This window comes from Colletotrichum chrysophilum, assembly GCF_026319265.1.
Source record: "Colletotrichum chrysophilum strain AFK26 chromosome Unknown scaffold_38, whole genome shotgun sequence".
NCBI classification, from domain to species: Eukaryota; Fungi; Ascomycota; class Sordariomycetes; order Glomerellales; family Glomerellaceae; genus Colletotrichum; species Colletotrichum chrysophilum.
Window position 1 is genome coordinate 45,514 of NW_026517325.1, and position 20,953 is coordinate 66,466.

General features: G+C 53.2%; 5 protein-coding genes across 5 annotated transcripts; 2 read left to right on the top strand and 3 right to left on the bottom strand.

The window, feature by feature from the left end:
- Positions 1-217: 217 nt before the first annotated feature.
- COL26b_005551 (uncharacterized protein) lies at positions 218-15,088 on the bottom strand (the record flags this gene model as incomplete). Its single annotated transcript, XM_053178392.1, has 1 exon — positions 218-15,088. The coding sequence occupies one exon, from the start codon at positions 15,086-15,088 to the stop codon at positions 218-220; it is 14,871 nt and encodes a 4,956-aa protein (XP_053037595.1).
- A 422-nt stretch (positions 15,089-15,510) lies between these two features.
- On the top strand, positions 15,511-16,161 carry COL26b_005552 (uncharacterized protein; the record flags this gene model as incomplete). The annotated part of the gene is made up of 2 exons (XM_053178393.1): positions 15,511-15,738; positions 15,835-16,161. 2 exons carry the CDS (start codon positions 15,511-15,513, stop codon positions 16,159-16,161), a joined length of 555 nt encoding a protein of 184 aa, XP_053037596.1.
- Positions 16,162-16,546: 385 nt separating this feature from the next.
- On the bottom strand, positions 16,547-17,439 carry COL26b_005553 (uncharacterized protein; the record flags this gene model as incomplete). Its single annotated transcript, XM_053178394.1, has 3 exons — positions 16,547-16,999; positions 17,061-17,228; positions 17,281-17,439. The coding sequence occupies 3 exons, from the start codon at positions 17,437-17,439 to the stop codon at positions 16,547-16,549; spliced, it is 780 nt and encodes a 259-aa protein (XP_053037597.1).
- Positions 17,440-18,001: 562 nt separating this feature from the next.
- Positions 18,002-19,180, top strand: P5CR (Pyrroline-5-carboxylate reductase; the record flags this gene model as incomplete). The annotated part of the gene is made up of 2 exons (XM_053178395.1): positions 18,002-18,080; positions 18,216-19,180. The coding sequence occupies 2 exons, from the start codon at positions 18,002-18,004 to the stop codon at positions 19,178-19,180; spliced, it is 1,044 nt and encodes a 347-aa protein (XP_053037598.1).
- A 213-nt stretch (positions 19,181-19,393) lies between these two features.
- On the bottom strand, positions 19,394-20,944 carry COL26b_005555 (uncharacterized protein; the record flags this gene model as incomplete). The annotated part of the gene is made up of 3 exons (XM_053178396.1): positions 19,394-20,544; positions 20,592-20,867; positions 20,926-20,944. 3 exons carry the CDS (start codon positions 20,942-20,944, stop codon positions 19,394-19,396), a joined length of 1,446 nt encoding a protein of 481 aa, XP_053037599.1.
- Between the last annotated feature and the right edge of the window lie 9 nt (positions 20,945-20,953).

Below are 20,953 nucleotides of genomic sequence, written 5' to 3' on the forward strand. Positions count from 1 at the left end.
GCAGGATGCGATGCCTTCGGAAACGGCCTCCTCCTCAACATGTTGATCGAACGTTGTTCATTGAGGGTGAACTTTCTTCATGAAGCTGTGTTTTATGAATTCGTTTGTTCCGAACATATTCTATTTCTATAATGCGAAATGTCGTCCATTAACCTCTAACTCCTGTTCCATGAAACCAGCAAAAAAGACAAAAACTTTTATTTCCGCCATCCCCATTTTACGAGTTGACCTCGGCGAACCAAGTCCTCAGCAGTCCTGCAAGGGCGCTTGGCAAGTCCTCCAAATTATGAACAATAAGGTAGTACTGGAACGGGAAAGTATCCAGATACCTCTCAATGACAACGCGGCTGTTGCCGCTCTCGTCCTTGACGAACTTTGCTTCCTTAAGATCCAGCACACTATCTCCCTTCTTCTTACCTATATCGTCCATGACGATAAAGACAACCATGATACGCTCCTCCATGGCCTCACGCAGCAGTCGACGGATGCCATCGTGCTGGTTGGAGGGGGTCAGACCGTCAGACAGGATCAAGGCAAGCTGCCAGAGATCCTCGGCACCGCGGGCCGGATTCTGCATTCGCGCCGTGCGGAAGTGGTCGATCGTGTTGCGCACGAGCAGCTGGATATCGGTTCGGTCCTGGTTGAAGGAGAAGTGCTGCAGCACCTTGGCGCCGGCATCGTGCGAGGCGAAGGGCTGAGTGAAGTCGTGCGCCATGAAAGTGTCGGCGCCGAAGCCGAGGATGCCGACCTGGCCAACCTCGAGCATGGTGAGAGCGCGCGAGACCATAACGAGGGATTCGAGTGCTAGGTTTCCGGAGCTGGTCTCTCCCATACTCTTACTGTCGTCAACGCAGAGAAGAATCTGGTAGGAGCGCTTAGTCGGAATGGCACGGCGCATCCAGATCTTGTCTCGCTTGTAGCTGGAAGCGATGTAGGGAATGATCTTCTTGATGTTGAGGCGCTTGCCGGTGCGGTAGGAGCCAGACAGCTTGGTTGATTGCGAGGGTGTGAGGATGAGACGGAGCTGAGAGGTGAGGGAGAGGGACAGCGGGTGAGTTTTGGTTTGGAAGACCGTCCATGACTGGAGAGATTCAGAGAAGTCCCGGAGAGGGCGCTCATCGCTGAGGTGGGTTGTCGAGAGCTGCTCCGAGGTCTTCTCAATGACTTGCTCCTCCTCATCCTCCTCATCGTCCATCCTCTCAACTTCGTCGTCTTCGGGAGAGATCTCACGGTCGAAGGCGCCCTGCCTTGTCTTGACACCAGAGCGGCCGTCGTCGTTGTCGGCGCCACCCTCCTTGTCTTGAGCCTCCGGGGCCTCCGTCGTGTCCATTTTGTCAGGATCTTGCTCCATATCAACGTCTTCCGTCTCGGGCATCACACGGCTCGTCGGATCTTTCTTCTCTTCATCGATGGCCATGTTCTCGTCTATGGGCTGCACCTGGTCTTCAGATGCAGCACCCATGGCTTGTGCATCAGCGGCGGTCTCATCATCCTGGAGATGTTGGAATTCGCTAGCGCCGAGGTCTGCGTCGACATCTTGAGACTGCTTCTGCTCGCCATCATCTTGCTTCTCAGGATCCTTAATGTCGCTCTGTTGTCTGTGCCAACGCTCAAGAGCATCGCCAAGCTTCTTGAAAGGATCTTGCCGGTTTTCAGCTGCGTCGTCTTGATCCTTCTCGGTCGGCTGCGCCTGTTCATCGGACCGGGAGAGGGCTCCCTTCTTGCCTGCGCTAGCCTTTTGCTCAGCAGCACCGTCGCCGGCATCTCCTTCGTCTCTCTGGGCCGCATTCTCGCTGAAGTCGTTCTCGACGTCCATTTGGTCGGCGTCTTGTTCCTCGCCGCCACCCTTCAAGTCGCTAGGAGCGGCATTCGCATCAGCGTTCGAATTGTCGCGAGGTTGATTCGAATGAGGATCTTGCTGTTCAGGCTCCTTTTGGTCGTCTTCCTCTTCAGCCTTGGGCTCCATGTCAGGCTCTGGCTCTCCCGCAAGGTCCTCTTCTTCAGGCTCTTCTGCTTCCTCTTCTTCTTCTTCCGGCCCCTTCTCATCGGGTCGCTGTGTCTCCTCTTCCCCATCCTCAACGTTGTCCTCCTGCTGTTGTTGCTGAGGCTCCTCCTTCTCGATATCTGACAGCTTATCCAGTTCATCGTCCTCTGACCCTTCATCATCTTCCCCTTCCTCGTCAAAGTCAAAGTCCATCTCCTCGGGCATGTTTAGAGCATCATTCTGCTCTACGTTCTGGTCCTGCTTGATCTCCTCCTCGAACTTGACGTCTTCCTGTTCGGGACCAGCCTCATCCTCCGCCTCCTCATCTCCCTGTTCCATTTCTTGATCATCATCTTCAGCTTCATTCTCGTCGGCCTTGGCATCATTGTCGGCAGCCATCTGCTCATCCTTCTTCTTCTGACCCTTGGCCTTTTCGCCCTGCTGGTCCTTCTCGGCTTCCTCTTCGTTCTCGCCATCCCACATTTTCTCATCGACAGCCGTGGGGTCCAGGTCGTCAACGTCGCCAACCTCTTCGTCCATTTCGTTTTCCTCGCCATCTTTCTCGTCCCCATCATCCTTGTCTTCCTCGTCCTCGCCATTGACACTACCCATTTCTCCCTCGAGCTCCTCATCTGCCATATCAACAGCGTCCTTTTCATCCTCCATCTCTCCACTTTGCTCCTTGTTTGGTTCTTGAGCGAGCTCTGTGAGATCTTCGTCGGGCTGGATGTCCTTGCTGATGTCGTCCGCTCCTTCACCATCTCCCAGTCCCGTTCCAGACTCGAGTTTGCCAGAATCTCCAGACTGCTCGTCAGACTTCTCTTGGGGTGTGCAGAAGCCCTTAGTAGCAAGCTGTGAGAATGTGCGAGAAAGCTGGTATGTCAAGTTTCCTGTCGCGGCATGCAGGTTGTAAAGCTCGGCAAAGCTCTTGTGGGCTGTGAGGGCGTATTGTTGAACGATCGGCAGAATGATTGCAAGGAGGGATGAAGCAGCGGCCCCCATCGCAGTGTCTTCGAGATCAACGCTCTCCAAGGCAGACAGACATGCGTTGATCTTGTCCACGACAGCGTTGATGTGCAGTGCAGTGAGACTAGCGTTGCGGACAGTGCTAGTCTTGGCCAGCCAGCCAGCATCATCAGATGACTTGGGCAGGTCAGCAATGGCCTTCTTGTACTCTTGAACAGCGACGAGAACAGCATCGCAAAGGCTGGACACTGAATCCTTAAACAGGTTGGCGGTCCTGTCGAAATTGGCGTTGCTGGTGTGGCTTTGAGCTTGATCGATGTTGAACCAAACCCTCACTTGGTCCAGGACGAAGTTGAGGTCAGTATTGTGCATATCTCCAAATGTCAATGACGTGTTGATAGTTTGAATGGCGACCATAACTTGGTCCTGCAAGGAGTCCTGCCCATGGGGTACAAACTTCTCCGGGATCGATGCTGTATTTTGCAGAGACTTTGACAGTCCCTCGGCCATCTCCAGATACCCCTTGAGGATGTTCAGGGTGTTTTGGTTATCGATGGACGCTAGCTTGCCGTGAATCTCGACAACCTTGATGCCAAACTCGACGATAGGCATCCACCATTTCACGCTGATTCTGTACGCAGAATCATCAGCATTGGCATGCTTAAGATCAGAACTCTTACTGAGAGCCTGGATCGAGGTGATGGCGTGGTCTAGCGAGGAAATTGACTTGCGCGCCGTTGTAAGAGTGCTATGCTGGCTTAGAACGACTGTCATCATGCCCTCCATGAAGCCAGTGCTTCGGGTAACCTCAGCACCGGTGAGTTCGCTGTGATGTTCATGGGCAGCAAGTCTGACTTGAGGCGCAATATCGACAACCTTATGGAAGTAGTACTCGGCAGCATCGTTGGAGTATGTCTGAAGGATATCGGACGCAGGCAGGCTTGCAAGTATAATAGCAACAGAGTTCTGCTTGGCTAACTCCTCCGTTCCAAGGTTATGTCTGAAGCCCATCTGCCTGAGGGCCTTCAAAACGTCCGCGAAGAGGTTGCGCTTTCGGGTCTTGAGATGCTTCACCTGGTCTTTGTTTTCCTCGGTCAAAGTGCCAGGGGTTTCCTTGCGCAACTCCTCAATGGATGAGCGAAGGCTTTCGACGTAGGAGTCGACTTCCTGGCTGGCGTCCAACTTGTCTTTATTGGCTTTCGTCGTAACACTAGCCATGATGGACAGCGTCTTGGAAGCATTCGACAGACGCTTATGCTGGGCCAGCCAACCATGGAATCCCTTGTTGACGGCGGAGACCGCGGCTGAGTTTGACTGGACTTCAACCTTTTCTGCTGAATCTGAGCTAATGCTGCGAGCGACTTCCTCCTCAGGAAGGCCTTGGTCCAGAATTGGTTTCATAGGCTGGCCAAGCACGCCGCGGAACTTGCGGACGATTCTGAAGAGCTTTTGGTGAGATCTCCGAGCGCTCTCACGCAGGGCATTGATGTTGGTGTCCTTCCAGCTAGCCAGAAGCACGACTTCCTTCATTTTCTTTTCAATAGGAGCCCTGTTCTTGGCCATTGTTTCGTTCGCAACCCTCTCAAAGCGGGAGTAAAAGTCGATGAAATTCTGAGCCGCATCTCGGATAACAGACAGAGTAGGGTAATCGACGGCGAGAAGCTCGAGGTGCTTCTGCAATTGTCTGAGCAGTCTCAAGCGGGCGGAGAATTGACCGATGATTGCGGTGGAGAAATAGTTCTCGAGCTCCTTGAAGAGACTGACACCGTATTCCTTGAGATCGGGAGAGTCCACAAGGGACAGCGGGACTGCGATGACGACCTGGTAGGCAACGAAAAACCAGGAATCGGCATCATTGGAGCACTTCTGGGCTTCCATATCGAAGAGCTTCGCCCAAGTAGAAAGCTCCAACCGTCTCCAGCTGATGATTGTGTCCGTCAAAGAGGTGTACAGTGCCGGCGCACCGTAGATGCTAGGAGCATAGCCTCCATGCTGCCACTCGTAGACGATGCCGTGCAAATGCTCCAGCTTAGGAAGTATCTTGGCCAAAGGCTCCGTGTGCGTAAGTTGAAGCAGCTGTTCACAAGCTGCCAGCACGTCCGCCAATGGCTGCATATGGGCAATTTCGTCAATCTGCTGCAACTCTCGGAAGCGAGCTTCCACCTTGTCAACGAGTGCAACGAGACGACGGGCCTCGGGAATGTTGGCCTCTGTATAAAAGTTGTAGTCAGAGCCAACAGTGCTTGTGCTAAGGGCTTTCATTTGTTCGTCGAGCGACCAGAGAGCCAGCGGAAGAACCATCGTATTGAGCTCTTGGTGCACCGCAGCCTTTTGCAACACGTCGGCAGCGGCCCCCTTGCCCACAGATTTGCAGACCTCTTGAATGGCATCAGAAGCGACGGCTGGCTCCAGGAAAACCTTGCGGTGCGATTCCGCAAGTCTGACAGACACATCTCGGACCTTCTGGCGTCCGACTGACGGCTTCTCTTCCTGCTCGTTGTCAAAGGAGGGGAAAAGCTCGTTGAACTCCTCTTCGTTCATTTCTTCCTCATCTTCGTAGCTTCCCTTGAACGTGTAGAGGCTCGTTCTAGCCTCCTCAGCTTTACGGTCTGCTTCGAGCTTCTTAGTCCACTCTGAAAAGAATCCGTGTACACATTCAAACAAAGCTTCGCGGAGAGTAGCGTTGAGATTTTGCAGACCCTCGACCGAAACAATCAGTCCGACATAGTCTAGGAACTCCAGCGTCTTGTTGGGGAACTTGGAAATCTCATGGTGTGCAGGTTTGCCGCCAAGGAAGGGTGTGAGATCCATGAGAGTTGTCTCCGAGGCATGAGTCTGGATAGATTCAAGGCCATCGCTCAGTGACAATCCAAGCTTGAGGCAGCCGAGAATGTTGACGAGAGGTCGTGTCATGTCCTGGTAGGCATTGAAACGGTTTGCCAAGCGATCAGTCATCAGGGCCAAGTTTTGCTTGAGGAGCTCAATATCTTGCTTCGCTTCGGCAGAGCCTGACAAAGCAAAGTCCATATGAACCTTTGAAAGGTCCGGACCAAGAACCATCTTCAAAACATTGTTGAAGTCTGTCTGAACTTGGTTCAGTTCCGACCGAGAGGGTCTATAGAGAAGCTGGGTCGGAGCTGGTGCTGGGCCAAGTGCCTCAATGTCTTCCCGTGCCAATTGAATGCGGGGAGATGTGTCCTGACCGGTGAAGAGGGATTCGAAGTCCAGGAGGGACGAGAGTTTGTGTTGAAGTTCTTTTGTCAACTGATCATGGACATCCTTCTCGAACTGTGGCTGCAGCTGAGGGTCGAAAGACTTGTCAGGCACGTAAAGTTTGATGGCACCGATGGCGAACTCAACCCAAGCGACCGCAGACCAAGCAGCCACACAGCGCGCATTTGAGCGGCTATGCTGCGATAATGCGAGTGCGACCGTCGCTGGAATCAAATGCTCCTTGGCGACTTGATCAAAATGCGCTGGCCATCCTCCGGGAAGCATGATGTTAACCTGAGAAACCAGACTCTGCAATCGCTGGATAAGCGGAGTGTTTTCGTCGGAATCGGCTCGTAGCTCCCGAGCAATTCTTTCGTAGACGACATTCAAGAAGCTTTCCTGAGACTGACCATGGAGAGAAAAGATGGCTGTGATAAGCGGCTCAAGGGCTCGGTTGAGGGCAGTTATCTGACTCTTTTGTAGAGCAGGCACCAAAGAGGCGACAGAACGTCCAAGAGCAGGGAGTTCGGTCTCAAGAAGGCCCAGAGAGCGCAAGCTGGTATTCCGCAGTGAATCGAGTTTAGATAAAAGCGACATGGAGAACTTGCCGTTCCAAACATGTGTATTGGCATCCTCGGAAGCCAGAAGGCCAACGGTCAATGGCTTGGCCTCTTCGCCGAAGCTGCCCAAACGGATCTGGTCGATTGTTTGTTGGTTTGACAGAACCACCAGGTCAGAATCGCTTGCAGTAGTCTGCGGGTGGCCGGAAGCCTGGGACTGAAGAACGGATGCTTGTCTGAGGCTTTCGAACTCTGAAGCAAAGAAAGGCTTGACTTCGCTGGACTCCGAGCCGAGCTTGGTCTCGAGAAGCTCGATTTCTTTCGTAAGGTCACTGATGAGCTCGGTGGTGTCAAATCCGCTCTGTCTCACAATGCTATCTGCCCTAACAAGGGTGTTCATTGCGTTGGCGAGATCGGAAACCTTTGCCTTCACTCTCCACTTGAGTTCGTCGAGACGAATACCCAATCGCTCAATCTCTTGACTCCTGCTCAGGGTCTCAGCGCTCATCACTGGGAGCGGCTTGAAACGCTTCCACATGATTTCCATGCTCAATCCGGTGGTAAGCTGAAAACCAGTCTTGAAGTCGTCTTCCAAGGTCTGGATATAGAGGCCAGCAAGCTGTTTGTTGAGATCAGCCGTCGTTGGCGAGAGCAAATTTTGGATAGACTCGACTCCGTGCAGGAGATGGGCTTGGAATCGGGCTTCCTCGAAGGTGGCTGCCGAGTCGGTTGTAAGTTGAATGGTTCGCCACCAGAAGTCAAGCATCTTTCGAAGAATTTGGGTGCTTTCTTTCCAGCTCTGAGATGTATTGAGGTTGGTTTGGATGAATACCCTCATCGCTTGCAGAACTTTTGAAAGAAACTTCGCAACCTTGACAGTGGAGTCCCTGATAGCGATGCGATCTGACACGATGGAGCGCTGTAGACGATTCAGAGAGGCGAGTTTGGCCGCCTTCGCTTTATTGACCTGTGATGTGATGATGGCCTGGCAGCGCTGGATCTCCAACAGGAACCCATAGCAGACTGACAGCCAGAAGGCCAAGTCGCCATTATGGCCGTGCAAAATTCGTACCATTGGCGCATTGTGAAGCGGGTTAAGGGGCTGTGCGTGTCGTAGGCTGGACTCGGAATGAGGGACCTCAGAGTAGAGTTGAGATACTGCGTGTCGAAGACTGTTCGTCTCTGTTGCTTCCAAGTACGTAAGTTGTTGCTTCAGGCTGTCTTGGTATTTCTCAAGCGACGATGGCGAAAGATCTACGAGTCCCTGGCTGATTGAAGAAGCGAATCTTTCCATGAGTGCCGTGTCCTGGAGTGACAAATTTTCAAGCGTGGCGCCTGCGACATCTGATTCATTGTTTTGGCTGAGCACCGCCGTGGAGATCTCTCTCGATGACGAAAATCTCTCAAGGCTGCTCTCGATATGAACGTGGGAGATCTGGGGTGGGCGGTCTTGTACCGTTCGCTCGCTGAGGTGGATCTCCACAGCTCTATTTCTCATGGCCCGAGACAGTTCACCGTACCGTGGGTCGACTGCGAGGAAAATCCGGAAGTCCTTGTGCGGCTTAATGATGCGCGGCTCTCCATTGGGCCCGCAATGCTCGTTGATGCTCAAGAAACCGTTGGGCTCGAGCAGGGAATTGAGTCTGTCCAAGACGGAAGCATTACACAGGTTTGCATTGTCTAAAACCAGCCATTGGCCGGTTTCGAGAGCCTTGACAATGACACCGTCCAACCATTCGAAACGGGGATTGCTGACAACCAGTGGTCGCTGAAGGATATCATAAACATTTGACAGAAGTGCGCCAATATCGGACTCGTGGGGCACTTCACCCAGTACTTCCTTGACAGAAGCAGTGATGGCTGAAAGAGAAGCAGTATCGCCACGATAAGACTCTAAGAGATGCAACAAAGCAAGAGCCGGTGGCGGTACCTGACCTGGGACACGAATCAAGATGGTGCTCTGCAGGCCTTCGTGAAGTTCGCGCAATGCAGCATTTACTTCGCGAAGAGGATCCGACTGCTCGAAACCACCAACGAGGTCCATCGTGTCGATATCGGCATTAAGCGGAAAGACGACGAGCGGCTTGCCCACAAGAGCGGCAACGTGCTCCAGCAAGACGGACTTGCCACTACCTGAGGGGCCGCTGAGAATGCATGGAATGTCTTGCTTGATGCAAATCATGAGCGATTCAATCTCTGGAAGTCGGGGTACGATATCAATGCCAGGTAGCGGCACAGGCTGCAAAGTCTGGTTCCTAGGAAGCAGGGCATGTCCAACTTGACAGAAGCCGGCGTTTGTGTCATGGTACAAGCTGTGGCCATCCGGTATTCTGGAGAAAACTTGAGCAAAAAGCTTGTTCACTTCCTCGCGATCTGAAGCGGAGCGGAAACGTTGTCGAATAATGAGGTCAAGGAAGTCATCAGGCTTGCCAGTTGCTAGGAGAGGGTCAGAGGTGGCCACGAGATGCAGCCATCGAAGGATATCTCGCAAGTTGAATTCCCAGGGGCTTCCGTTGGCACCGAAAGCCTTTTCAATGGCGACTTGGTGATCCAGACGAGAGATGAACTGGATTACTCTGCTGAGAATGTCTTCAGAGATGCCGGGGAAGTTGTGCTGGGCAATGAGAAGAAGGTCTTCTGCTGTGAAGGTGTCGGCATAGACGACAATAAATCTGTTTACGAAAGAGCTTGGGAGACCCTTACGACCACCTCCTTGGTGGTGAGGGTTCTGGGCAGCGAACAGACGAAAATCGGGATGCCGCTTGAAAACTTGATCCAATTCCGAGATGTACACCTCGCCACGGTGATCGAGACAGGCATTGAGACCTTCCAAGACAGACTGAGAGGCCAAGTTCATTTCGTCAAGAAGCACCCACTCGCCGTTCTGCATGGCTTGAAGGAAAGGGGCATCACGCCAAGCAAAGTTACCCGCCTCGGCGCCTTCGACTGGCATATCTGTACCAAAAAGATCCATGAGATCAGTCTGGTCAGACAAGTTGATTCTTGTAAGAGGACGGCCGCATACACGAGCCAGGGCAGCAACGAGGGTAGTCTTGCCGACACCTGGACTTCCTTCCAACAAGATGGGCTTCCGCATCTGGAGCGACCGCATCACTCTCATGGCGTTCAGTCTCGTGGTCGGAGCGTTGAAGGCAAAGCTTGGATCAGACTTGCGGCTGGCTTCTCTGGGTAAACTGAAATCGCCAACAGACAAGCGTTCCTCGGTTACCGCAACCTTTGGCTGCGCTCGATAGATGGCTGTCGTGTCATAGCCAAGCAGCTCACTGAGTTTGTCGAGACATTTCTGCCTTTGAGAGTCGAGTGCTTTAGGGTCCATAGCCAGCAGAGCCGACGGATTGGCACCCAGACTATCGATAAAGACAGTGGCAGCACCGTGAACCACTGCGAATTGAGGCGCGGCAGGGCCACAGAGGTTGATGAAGTTGACCCAGATGAGGATGTCACGAATAGAGAATGCCGTGGACGATGAAGATCTGAAAGTCTGCCCAAACCAATGCGCGAACTGTACCACAGGGGTTCCAAAGGACTTGAAGACGGGGTCAAGCTTGGAAAGAACAATGTCTAGCATGTCGTCGGTTTCGGACATGGCTGGCACCCAAATCTCGGTGAAACGGTTTCTCAACGCTGGTGACAGTTCTTTCTTACCAAAGTCGCCCCCAGGATTCATGGTGGCAAAGAACTGGAAACCATCCGCACCCACGACGAAGGAGTTGTCGATACCCTTTTCGGCCAAGAGGAGAGATCGTCCAGGCTCGAGCACCGAGTTCAAACGCTCCAAAACAGAGTCGTCAGCCAGCGATATTTCGTCTAGCAAGAAGAATTGCCCGGACTTCATGGCGTGGACAAGGCTTCCGTCGGACCATTCAAACAAGGCCTTGCTCTTGGTCTGTAAGGTTGCGATCTTCTCCTGAGTATCAGCACCGACCTTGGCCAGCACCTCAGGCGACAGGCCGCGGTATCTATCAAGCAGCTCGTCCAGAGGACCTGTTGAATCCTCGCCAAGGAGAGTGTGAACGGAGGTCAACTCAGTCTTCAACGAGTCAGCGATTGCGCCACGGTTTCTTACGGGTCTTTGAGAACCGATAAGATCTCCAGTTTCGGTATTTTGGTGGGCATTGACAATGTGTAGTTCCTTTCCGAGCACCTCTGCAAGAATCTGGCAGACGGTGGTCTTGCCGCATCCGGTCTCACCCACAAGAAGGACAGGCTCGTTGTTGCGAATAGCGGTGTCGACCAGGACGTACAAACGACGCATCGCACGGGTCCAGACGACGCCGTGATTATTGGGCATAGCCTGAATCCTTTCTAGGATAGGAGAGTGCTTGGCGGTGTAAAGCACCTCTGGGTCGATCTTTACTTTGAAAACGCTCTCAATGACTTCCCTGACTGCTGTACGTTCTTCTTCGACACGAACTCGCTCGGCCAGGAGCATGAAACCATTGACTGCGATCTGCTCGCGAGTCTCGGCGTCTCGCAGAGCCCATCGGAAAAGATCACGCAGGGTAGCGAAACTATCTTTTTGTTCGAATAAACGGCTTGTCTGCCGGAGGCGGGAAAGTTCCTTGTACACAGAGACGATACGTTTGCAGTCCGAAGGGGCCGTGTTCACGCTTCGTTTTTGCAGGATATACTCCAACTCATCCTCGGGGATGTCGTCAAAGTGCAACTCCAAGAAACGGTTGCGGAAGGCACGCGAGAGCACCTTTCGACCACCATACAAGCCTGGGGGGTTCTGTGTGGCAAACAGCATGAAGTTCTCGTGCGGCTGCACAACTTCTTGGGTCTCTGGGATAAGAAGTTCTCGGTTGTCGTCGAGGAGTCTGTTCAGGGCCTCGAGAACATCTGTGGGGGCAAGGTTCAACTCGTCGAGCACGATCCAATGACCCTGTCGCATGGCTTGGACAAGCAGACCTTCTTGGAAGCGGAGCCGCCCCGAAGAATCCGACACATAGGTGCCCAAGTACTCTTGGAGATCGGTGTGCTCGTGGTTGTTGATACGCACAAACTTATTGCCAGTGAAGTTTGCCAAGTACTCAATCATACTAGTCTTTCCTGCTGACGTCGGACCTTGGATTAGAATTGGGAACCGCCTGGTAGAGGTTGCTCGGACAAGGTTCAGTAGATTTCTTTCCACGTAGTTGGTGATGATGTAGTCCGATCGCTCTACAGGAGTCATCTCCCCTTGGGCCAGCCAGTAATGACGATCCTTTGCCTTGTTGCGGAAGCGCACGTACTGCTTGCCATCGTCGGGCTGTTTCGGGGGCTGCGAGAGCAACGACTGGGGATTCGAAATTCGGCCGAAGAGTCGGTGATCAATCAGAGGCGTGAGCAACTTTTCTGAGTCTCGGTCAAGCAGGGTAAGGAAACCCATAGAAAAGCCCTCATACAACGCTCGGCGAAGACCGTAGAAAGGTGCAATGTAGTTGACGTAAGTTAGAACGCGAGTGAGCGTGCGGAGACTGAAGTGCGGCACTTCGTTCGCTCCATCGACTAAGCGTTTCTCCTCGGCGCGGAGCTTGGTATCAAGATACAGCCGTGAGATATCGTCAGCTGCCTGCTCGTCCTTTGTGCTACTGCTCTTCAGGTACGTCTTCACTATAGTTAGCAAGTCCTTGACATCCTTGTCGGGACTATCGACGTAGAGCTCAGTGAATCGAGACCGAATGCCGATTGGGAGATCGCGCTTGCCCACGTCTGTTGCCGGATTCATAGCACCAAAGATGCGAAAGTTAGGATGTGCTTGGATCCGTTCGATTTCACCTGTCTCAGAAAGCAGAATGGAAGGTGTGTCGACAGGTCCAGTCAAAAGATCGGCAATACTTTCCAAAGTATCAGGAGAAGCAAGATTGATTTCATCCAGCAGAACCCAGTCACCATTGCGAGCTGCTTTGACAATGTTGCCTTCAATGAACGAGAAAGCAAATGCGTTTGCGCCTCCAGACAGCTGAACCTCGAATTGATCGAGATTCCGAGAGAATTGATCCCACCTAGGACTCAATTCGAGAAGGGTTTGAAGCTTGGATTCCGTCTTGCGACGTTTTGTTGGCTGAGTTGCCTCCTCGACAGCTTCGCTGTTTTCTCTCTCGCGGCTGGCCAGCTTCTCGATAATCGTCTTGAACATTTTGGGAGCCTCGCGCCACAACTTCGCGACCTTAGCCCATTGGCCCTTGGCAAAGCCTTTTCCGATTTGCTCGAGATACCGCTGGTTCTTCGTCTGTGAGATACCTGTGGCGGAGAAGAGATCTTCGAAGTCCTCCTTTAAAGGAACAGCGAGGGTTCGAATGTTCACGGGTTTGAAACCTCCGAGAAGATCGCCAGCCTCACTTTGCTGGGACAAGTTGATTGCGACTAGCTTATGACCCAGAGTGTCAGCCAACTGCTGGATGACTGTAGTCTTTCCAATACCAGTCTCACCAACGAGCAAGATCGGCTCGCCGAGGTTTACTGCAACTGCGGCCTGCTCCAGCAACTTCTTTGCGTGTGTTGTGCTCGCAAACGGTCTCTTGGCAAGAGCAGCCTTATTCACGCGATCCTTGCGTTTCCGCAGGGTCGTCCGGCCGATCTTGAACTGGCTGTCGTTCTGCTCCAGCTGCGGTATATAGGCCTCAAGGAAGTGTTCGACCCGCTCCTTGGCCATGTGCATCTCCTCAGCAATGGCGAAAATAAGATGCCTCTTGGCTTGGACGTCCGGAATACCCGCTACAAAACAGTCGATCGCTTCCATGAACATCCAGTCACGGGTGGTTTCGCTGATCGGCTCGTCTCCAGTGCTGCAACCCGCGGCAGAAAGTGTTGCTCTGAGGCGTCTGCACCATCGTAGAAGGTCTCGCAAACTAGCTTGACGATCGGCCATACCACGACTTGGTGAATAGGGCAAATTTCCGGTGGGCTTGGATAATCGGCGGTACACAGCGAGTATTCCAGGGGCAAACTTGTGAAGGATTGGGTGTGATCCAGTGATGATTTCCTGCAGCTCGGCTTCATTGGGAGTCTGTACAGAAACAAGCTGCCAGAAGCGCAATCCGAGAAGGTTAGGGAGGGTCTCCCGACCGTGCATGCCGCGAGAAGTTCTGACAGTGCCGAAGAGTCTGAAGCCACTTGCAGCCTTGATCCGCTCTCCTCTGCTGGGGATAAGAAGCTCACCACGCTCGATTAGGGGTAGCAGCGTGCTGATGACTTCGTTCGGTGCTCTATCCAAATCCTCAATGACAACCCATCTTCCTTCTCTTACCGCAGTCGTCAGCACACCAGGTCTCCAGGAAAAGGTTCCAGGTTTCGAGTCTGTCGAGTAGAGGCCAATGAGCATCTTGGCGTCTGTCTGTTCGTTGATATGCAGTGTCACCATCTCTGAATGCTTGCCGAACTCCTTGGCAACTTCGTGGACCAAAGACGTTTTGCCGGAGCCTGGTAGACCATGCATCAAAATAGGATTGGCATTCTTCAGGAGACCGGCCAGAGTCTCCAGATTGCGCGTCGTGGTGGATGTCAGCACGAGGGAGGAGTTCTTCTTGACCGGGCCGGATGGTCGCGGCAGTATTGCGTTGCCGTAGCACGCAACAAATGGGGTCAGACTTTGGGGTGGAATTGGTTGGATTTGATTGCTCTCGGGGGCATCGCTAAGCTCGCCGCGGATTGCTGCGGTCTTCTTGATACGCGCATCCTCATATAGACTCAAGAACCCAAAGTCTACCTCACGCCCGTCAAATTCAGCGACAATGGCATCTTTTGTTCCGACATGCTCGTCAATGAGGGCCTCCAATTTTGAATCGGCTGCGCGGAGGATCTGTGTAAAAATCCGAATCGCCATATACCGGACGGCGCGGCTTTCATGTGTGAAGAGTCCTTGCATATGAGTGGGTGAGACAAGGACAGCGTAAGTCCTCTGGTCAAAACAGACCAGTCTCCATGCTGCAAGGAGTAGTTGAAGAAGGTCGGAACTCTGAGTAGAAGTGAAAGAAGTGAGGTCGGGAAATCGGATACTCAGGGTCTGCGGCCCTGGCGACGGTGATTGGGTCAGATCTTCGCTCATGACCTGTTGCAGAAATTCCGATAAATAAGGAGCGAGTGGCAGAATCCTTGCGATAGCTGAAAGGACGGCTCCATTTCTTGTTTGGTTCCTGGGGTTGAGAAGCCATCGTGCGCAGATGTCGGGAAACACATTCTCGAAGTGAATGAAAATTCGATCTGTAAGTTGGGGGATGAGAGCCGCTTCCGCAATGGCGTCGAGGAGGTTTGGGGCCGTGTGATTTCTAATGACCTCAATAATTTCGGTAGGTAGATGCTCAAGAACGATCGCGTCGTTCAGGAGAGCGCTCCTCTGTGACGAGACGTCAATCGCGGCCATGGTTGCGGCTCAATCGAGAGATATGTCGTCTGCGATGATGTTCACGGACGGCTGGTTTGTATGTACTTTTTTTTTTCTTGCATCTCGCTCTGAGGACCCTTCGCCCCAGCCAACAGCAACTTTTTTTTTTCGGTAGCGACAGGGGTCCCGGTCTGTACGTCCTAGCGGCAGCTTCTTGGACGGAAGGCGGCGGTATAAAGGGCCGAACCAATCAAAGTGGAGACAACTCTGCACCACTCGCGCGACTGGGCAATCGAGCTCGAAAAACTTCAAGCAGTGTGAATCCCGAGTTTGGAATCTCCCTGCGTGCTGCGAAGGCCGAACCGACGACCAATTCCACTCCTCCCGCCCACCTGCCACGCCCCGAACCAAGGTTCAATTGCGCTCCTGCAAAAAACCCTTCAATCACAAACGCACTCGCAATGGCGCTCTCTTGCAGATACGCAGCCCAGAGCTGCGCCCGCCAGCTCCGTTCCAGCAGCTCTCTGCGGGCTTCGACGACCCTCTTCCAGACCCGAACCCCCGCGACCGCTAGGAGGCACAACTCGACCGAGGCTGCAGCACCCACGAACCTCAAGATCGCCGCTATCGTCGACCAGATCAGCACCCTTACCCTTCTGGAAACTGCCGACCTCGTCTCAAGCTTGAAGGTGAGTTAAATACGGATATGGTCGGGGCGGATAGTGGAACCCAATTATGTCGCCAGATGCAGAATGCGCTGATGTTGACGATGTACACTATTTCAGACCAAGCTCAACATCCCCGATCTTCCCGTTGGTGGTTTTGCTGCCGCCGCTGCCCCCGCAGCAGCCGCCCCCGCTGAGGCCGCCGAGGAGGCAGCGCCAGCCGCCGCCGAGAAGAGCGTCTTCAACCTCAAGCTGACTGCTTTCGACGCTGGTGCCAAGGCCAAGGTTATTAAGGAGGTCAAGAATTTGCTCGGTCTCAGCTTGGTGGACAGCAAGAAGTTCGTCGAGAGCGCGCCGAAGCTGATGAAGGAGAATGTAGCCAAGGACGAGGCTGAGAAGATTATCGCCACGATGAAGGAGCTTGGTGCCACCGTCGTTATGGAGTAAATTCTGCCCGTTTGAATTGGCTGGCTAGGCTCAGTGGACGAGAGCGACGACTACTCTCCTGGGAGGAGATGATGAAAACTCGGGACATTTTTGACGTCGAGATCTGGATCGGATTGGTCTAGATGTGATGTGTATGAGTGTATAAACACCCATGTAACAATATTATAAAGACATACACCACCATTGACTGACGACTTTGAGACCTCTCTTTTTGTGACTGGCTACTGCCTCATGCGCCGCAGAGCCCACAACTACAGGAACCATGGAAGCAACCATACCCGATCAGTGGTATACATGGCTCTACGAGAACCGACCGTTTAACGCCTATTTGACTCAATCACCCAAACGCCCCGATATGCCTATTGTGAGTTCGAGTAAGCAGCAACTAATATTTCTTGTTGCCATTCGTGATACGGGTGCTGGCGGGACCAGCGGGCGGACGAGGGGCGCACTGATGTTCCATGGACTGGCGCCACTCGGTAAACTCCTCCTGTCCAAGGATGTGGTCATCGTCACCCATGTCGCTTGTCTCCTCCCAGATCTTGTCGGTCTCAGCGTTGTCGTGCGATGGGATGGCCCAGATACTCTCGCGCAGTCTTTTGTGGCGTTCGCGGTCCTCCTCAATGCGCTGCTCGATCTGTCGCTTCTCCAGCCGTGGCGCCCTACCGTTAGTCGGAATCGCGTGGCTCGGGGGCGCGTCGCCCATATCGACGTCGCCGTTGACAGGCGATGACAAGCCAGCATCGCGGGCGCTTGTCTCTCGTTCTTTCAAGACCTCTTCGATCTCAGTCACCGTCTGAGCTTGCAAAAATTGCTTTTGTTGAAGTCCTTGGAGAACCTTGGAAACGTCAGCATTTGATTCTTCTACTGCGAGAGCTGAGTTAGCTTGCCCTTCTGACGACCTTGACGTTGGCAGCACCGGATCCATCATCCGGAGCGACTGCATCGACGATCCGAATAATGTCGCGTTGCATCATGCGAACGTAGTCCACGTGGTTGTCTTTCTGCGCCATCTCCAGGAAATGCTCGATGAAGTACATGATGTTGGCTCTGGTATTCATATTGTTCTGTATGTAGGTCAGCTTTCTCATTCTTTTCACGCAAAAGAAGGGGACTTACGCCACGTTCCAACTGTTCGACAATGCATGAATGCAAGTCTTCGTCCATGTCCTTGTACTTGAGCGCATACTGGGCAGCCTTCTGAGCAGAAGTGACGGATGCGTTCAGGTGCTGCAGCTGAGATGTAAAGCGCATCCGAACCTCGAAAGGGTCCGCCATGTCTGTCGCAGTTGGGGATACTCCCCAGTATATATGTTCGTCTGATCCGCCTGGTAATAAAAGCGACGGGTGCTCCTCCTGATGATGTTGAAAGCCGTTGGCTGGATGAGCTTCGGTTAGTTGAATCTGATTGAGTTGCTGACCAGAGCGCTCTCTTACTTTGGTTACCAGAAAGTGTCATTCTCACAGGGACGGCCTGTGCATTTCTCATTTTTCCTACCCCAGCACTATGAGAACCCCGAGTCGGGGACGCTAAGCGAGATTTGGGTTAGCGTGTAGCTGCCCGGAAAATGATCGCTCTCAGTGGATGATATGGACGATATCGGGAACAGTGGAGTCTTGTAAAAGGAGGTGAACAATATTTCAATAATGTTATTTACTTGGGCTCTGCTGGGCTAAAATAGCTTGACACGTTGCGATTGAAAACGAAGTTTTGGTCCAAACCTAGTTGTGCCCTTGATCTGATTCCTAGAGACAAGCAGCGTGTGAACGTTTCAATTGCTTTAACTGCAAGCCACGACCTCACTTACACCCGCGATTTCAACTCACACTTTGTCTCATCATGCCCTCTCACGCACTCACTATCTACGATGGCGGTGCCTCGTCGTCAGACGAGCTCACCATGACCGTCCTTGGCTGTGGTAAGTAAGCTCGTGTCTCTGATTTTCATGATATCTCCGCATTTTTTCAAGTTATCTCAACCAGGTCCAAACGACTTTTCTTCAACGAGAAAAACACGACATTCAAAATAGAATAGATGGTTAACACATGAACAGGCACCATGGGCATTGCCATACTGAATGGTATTCTCACTTCTCTACAGGAGATGCAAGCCCCCAAGCCCCTGCAGACTCCCTCAGGGTCAGGGACTTCCACTCCTCTCCAAGACGAAGTCCCCCGCCGACTACCATCCCGCTTCATCGCCTGCGTTCGCCGTCCTGAAAGTGCAAAGAAGGTCAAGAAGGCTCTTTGGGAACACTCGTCCGTTCTCAAGGTTGTCCAGAACGAGAACATCCCCTCTGTCCTCAAGTCCGACGTCATCCTCCTTGCCTGCAAGCCGTACATGGTCAAGGATATCCTGAGCGAGCCTGGCATGGCCCGCGCTCTGCATGGCAAGCTCCTTGTCTCCGTCTGCGCGGGCGTCACCGAGGCCGACCTCGAGGAGATCCTCCACGGTGTAGCGCCCACCAAGAGCCCAGAGGAAGACGGCCGCTGCCGCGTAATCCGAGCTGTTCCCAACACCGCCTCGCTGATCCGCGAGAGTATGACCGTCATCGGCACCTCGACCTGGCCTCTTTCCCCCGAAATCTCCAGCCTGGTTACTTGGATCTTCAGGCGCATTGGTGATGTGGTTTATCTCCCTCCTAATAACATGGACGCCAGCACCGCGCTGTGCGGCTCTTGCCCCGCCTACTTCGCGCTCATGCTTGAGTCTGCCATTGACGGAGCTGTTGCCATGGGTCTTCCCCGTGCTGAGGCCACGAGAATGGCTGCCCAAACGATGAGGGGAACCGCCGGCATGGTCCTCAACGGCGACCACCCTGCGCTTCTCCGGGACAAGGTGACCACTCCGGGCGGCTGCACGATCGGAGGCTTGATGGTGCTCGAGGAGGGTCGTGTTAGAGGCACAATTGCACGTGCGGTGCGTGAATCAACTGTCGTCGCTAGCCAGCTCGGCCAGGGCGTACAGGGCGTCAACGGCACTCGTTTCCCTGCGCAATCCGGGTTCCCCAGCCTTTAAAACACTATCACGCCAGACATGAGTTTGGATAGGTCATGAGCAGGCAGCGGATGCTCAATTTTGATTAATGACAAAGTGGCCGCAAACTGCCTATGAAAAACTTGGTATCAACCGGGCAGAGGCCTAAGCAGAATGACAGAATAGACTCGATGACAACCTTGAACTCCTGGATCCAATCCCTGCCCTTTTCCATCGTCATAAGTTGTGGAGAGCTCAGACGTCTTCGATCCTGACCTTCTTGTTGGAACCCTGCTCCTCGGCATCATCCACTGACTTTCTCTTACTGCTGGACTCGTCCGCCTCGGTGGCACCAAGTCTGTGTTTCTCCCAACGTGCGTGCCAATCCAGGAGTCTAGCATACTCAAGCTCCACGCTCCTGAGGGCTTCGTTCAACTTTTCACTTCGCTCGCTGATGTCCAGCTGACCAAGAACATCGCCGTTCTGACGATAGATGCGCTGCTTGACGAAGAGCTTCCACAGATGATATTGGTGCCTGTCCTCCTTTGTAGCTAATGGCTTCTTCTCCTCGCCGAATCCTGCCCTGACCGAAGCAGGCAACTGAGACATAGTATGCATCTCAATCAGTCTCTTGAACTGACGTTCCACGATCTTTGTCTTTTGGCGGAGGCTCTGACGCAACTCGTAATCCACCAGGTCCCGGGGGACCGTACCGGTAGGAGGCCTCGGCAGAGAGATATCGGTGTTGATCTTGACTTTGCTGAACTCGGGCAAAGAGCGGAGGAACGTCAAGTCAGAGAGATCTCTCATGTCATCGAACGCCTCATTAGGGTCCTCGACTGTCAGCTCAAAGGTCTGGGGATCTTGAAGGTATGTGTCAAAGATCGTCTTGTAGAGACGGGCACCGATGCCTTTACCCTGGAAAGGCGGCAGGATAAGGAACTGAGAAAGTCTTGAGCGGCAGGGCAACTGATCTAGGAGGTTGAACTCCTCCTTCGGGAGATCCCAATCGCTCGAGGGTGGCGTCGGAGGACGGAAGCTGAAGAATTTGTAGACAGTCGAGTAGCCGACGAAAGTGTAGGATGGTGTCTCTGAGGCTTCGGCAGATGGCTGCCTGCGATACAGAAAGTAGACGGTCCACCGGTTGGCGTCTTCGGGTGCTTTCCAAGGATCCTCCTCGTTCTCCGGATCGCGCGCGATGTACGATCCTCCTTCGATGAACATCGGAACGAGGGCCTCGACGCGGTTCACGATCTGGCGCACGGCGGTGTCCGCCAAGCTACCCTTCCACACTTCGTATGTTCCATCATCGCCTTCGAAGCTCGAGTGAAGCGAACCGGGAGGGGTGAAGTTGTCAGGCTGACTTTGCGCGCGGCTCTCGAATTCCTTGGTTGACTGGAACGCGACTTCGGGAGGTTAGCTATGGTCCTGTTGCGACGGAGGCGACACTCACCACCAGGCAGATGCTGCCTCAGAATGTCGTCAATATCTGCGGCTTCAGTCTCACCGACAGAGTTGAACTTCTTGCCCCACGACACCTTAACATGAGGGCGCATATCGTAGGTCAGGTATCGCAGGTTGATCTTGAGATCCTTGTAGCCAAAGATGGTCTCCTCATCGCCGAAAATGGAGTATGTGAACTTTGGGTTGAATGAAGCGATCGACTTCGTTGCGCCGGCAGCAGGAGCAATCAGGCTGATGTTCACGGCCTCAGTGGCGTTTGCCGACCCTGCAGCAATAATCAGTGACCTGCAACGATGGATTGAAGCGACCTGACTGGAACGTACACTCATCAATCTCAGCCATGGTGTCGAC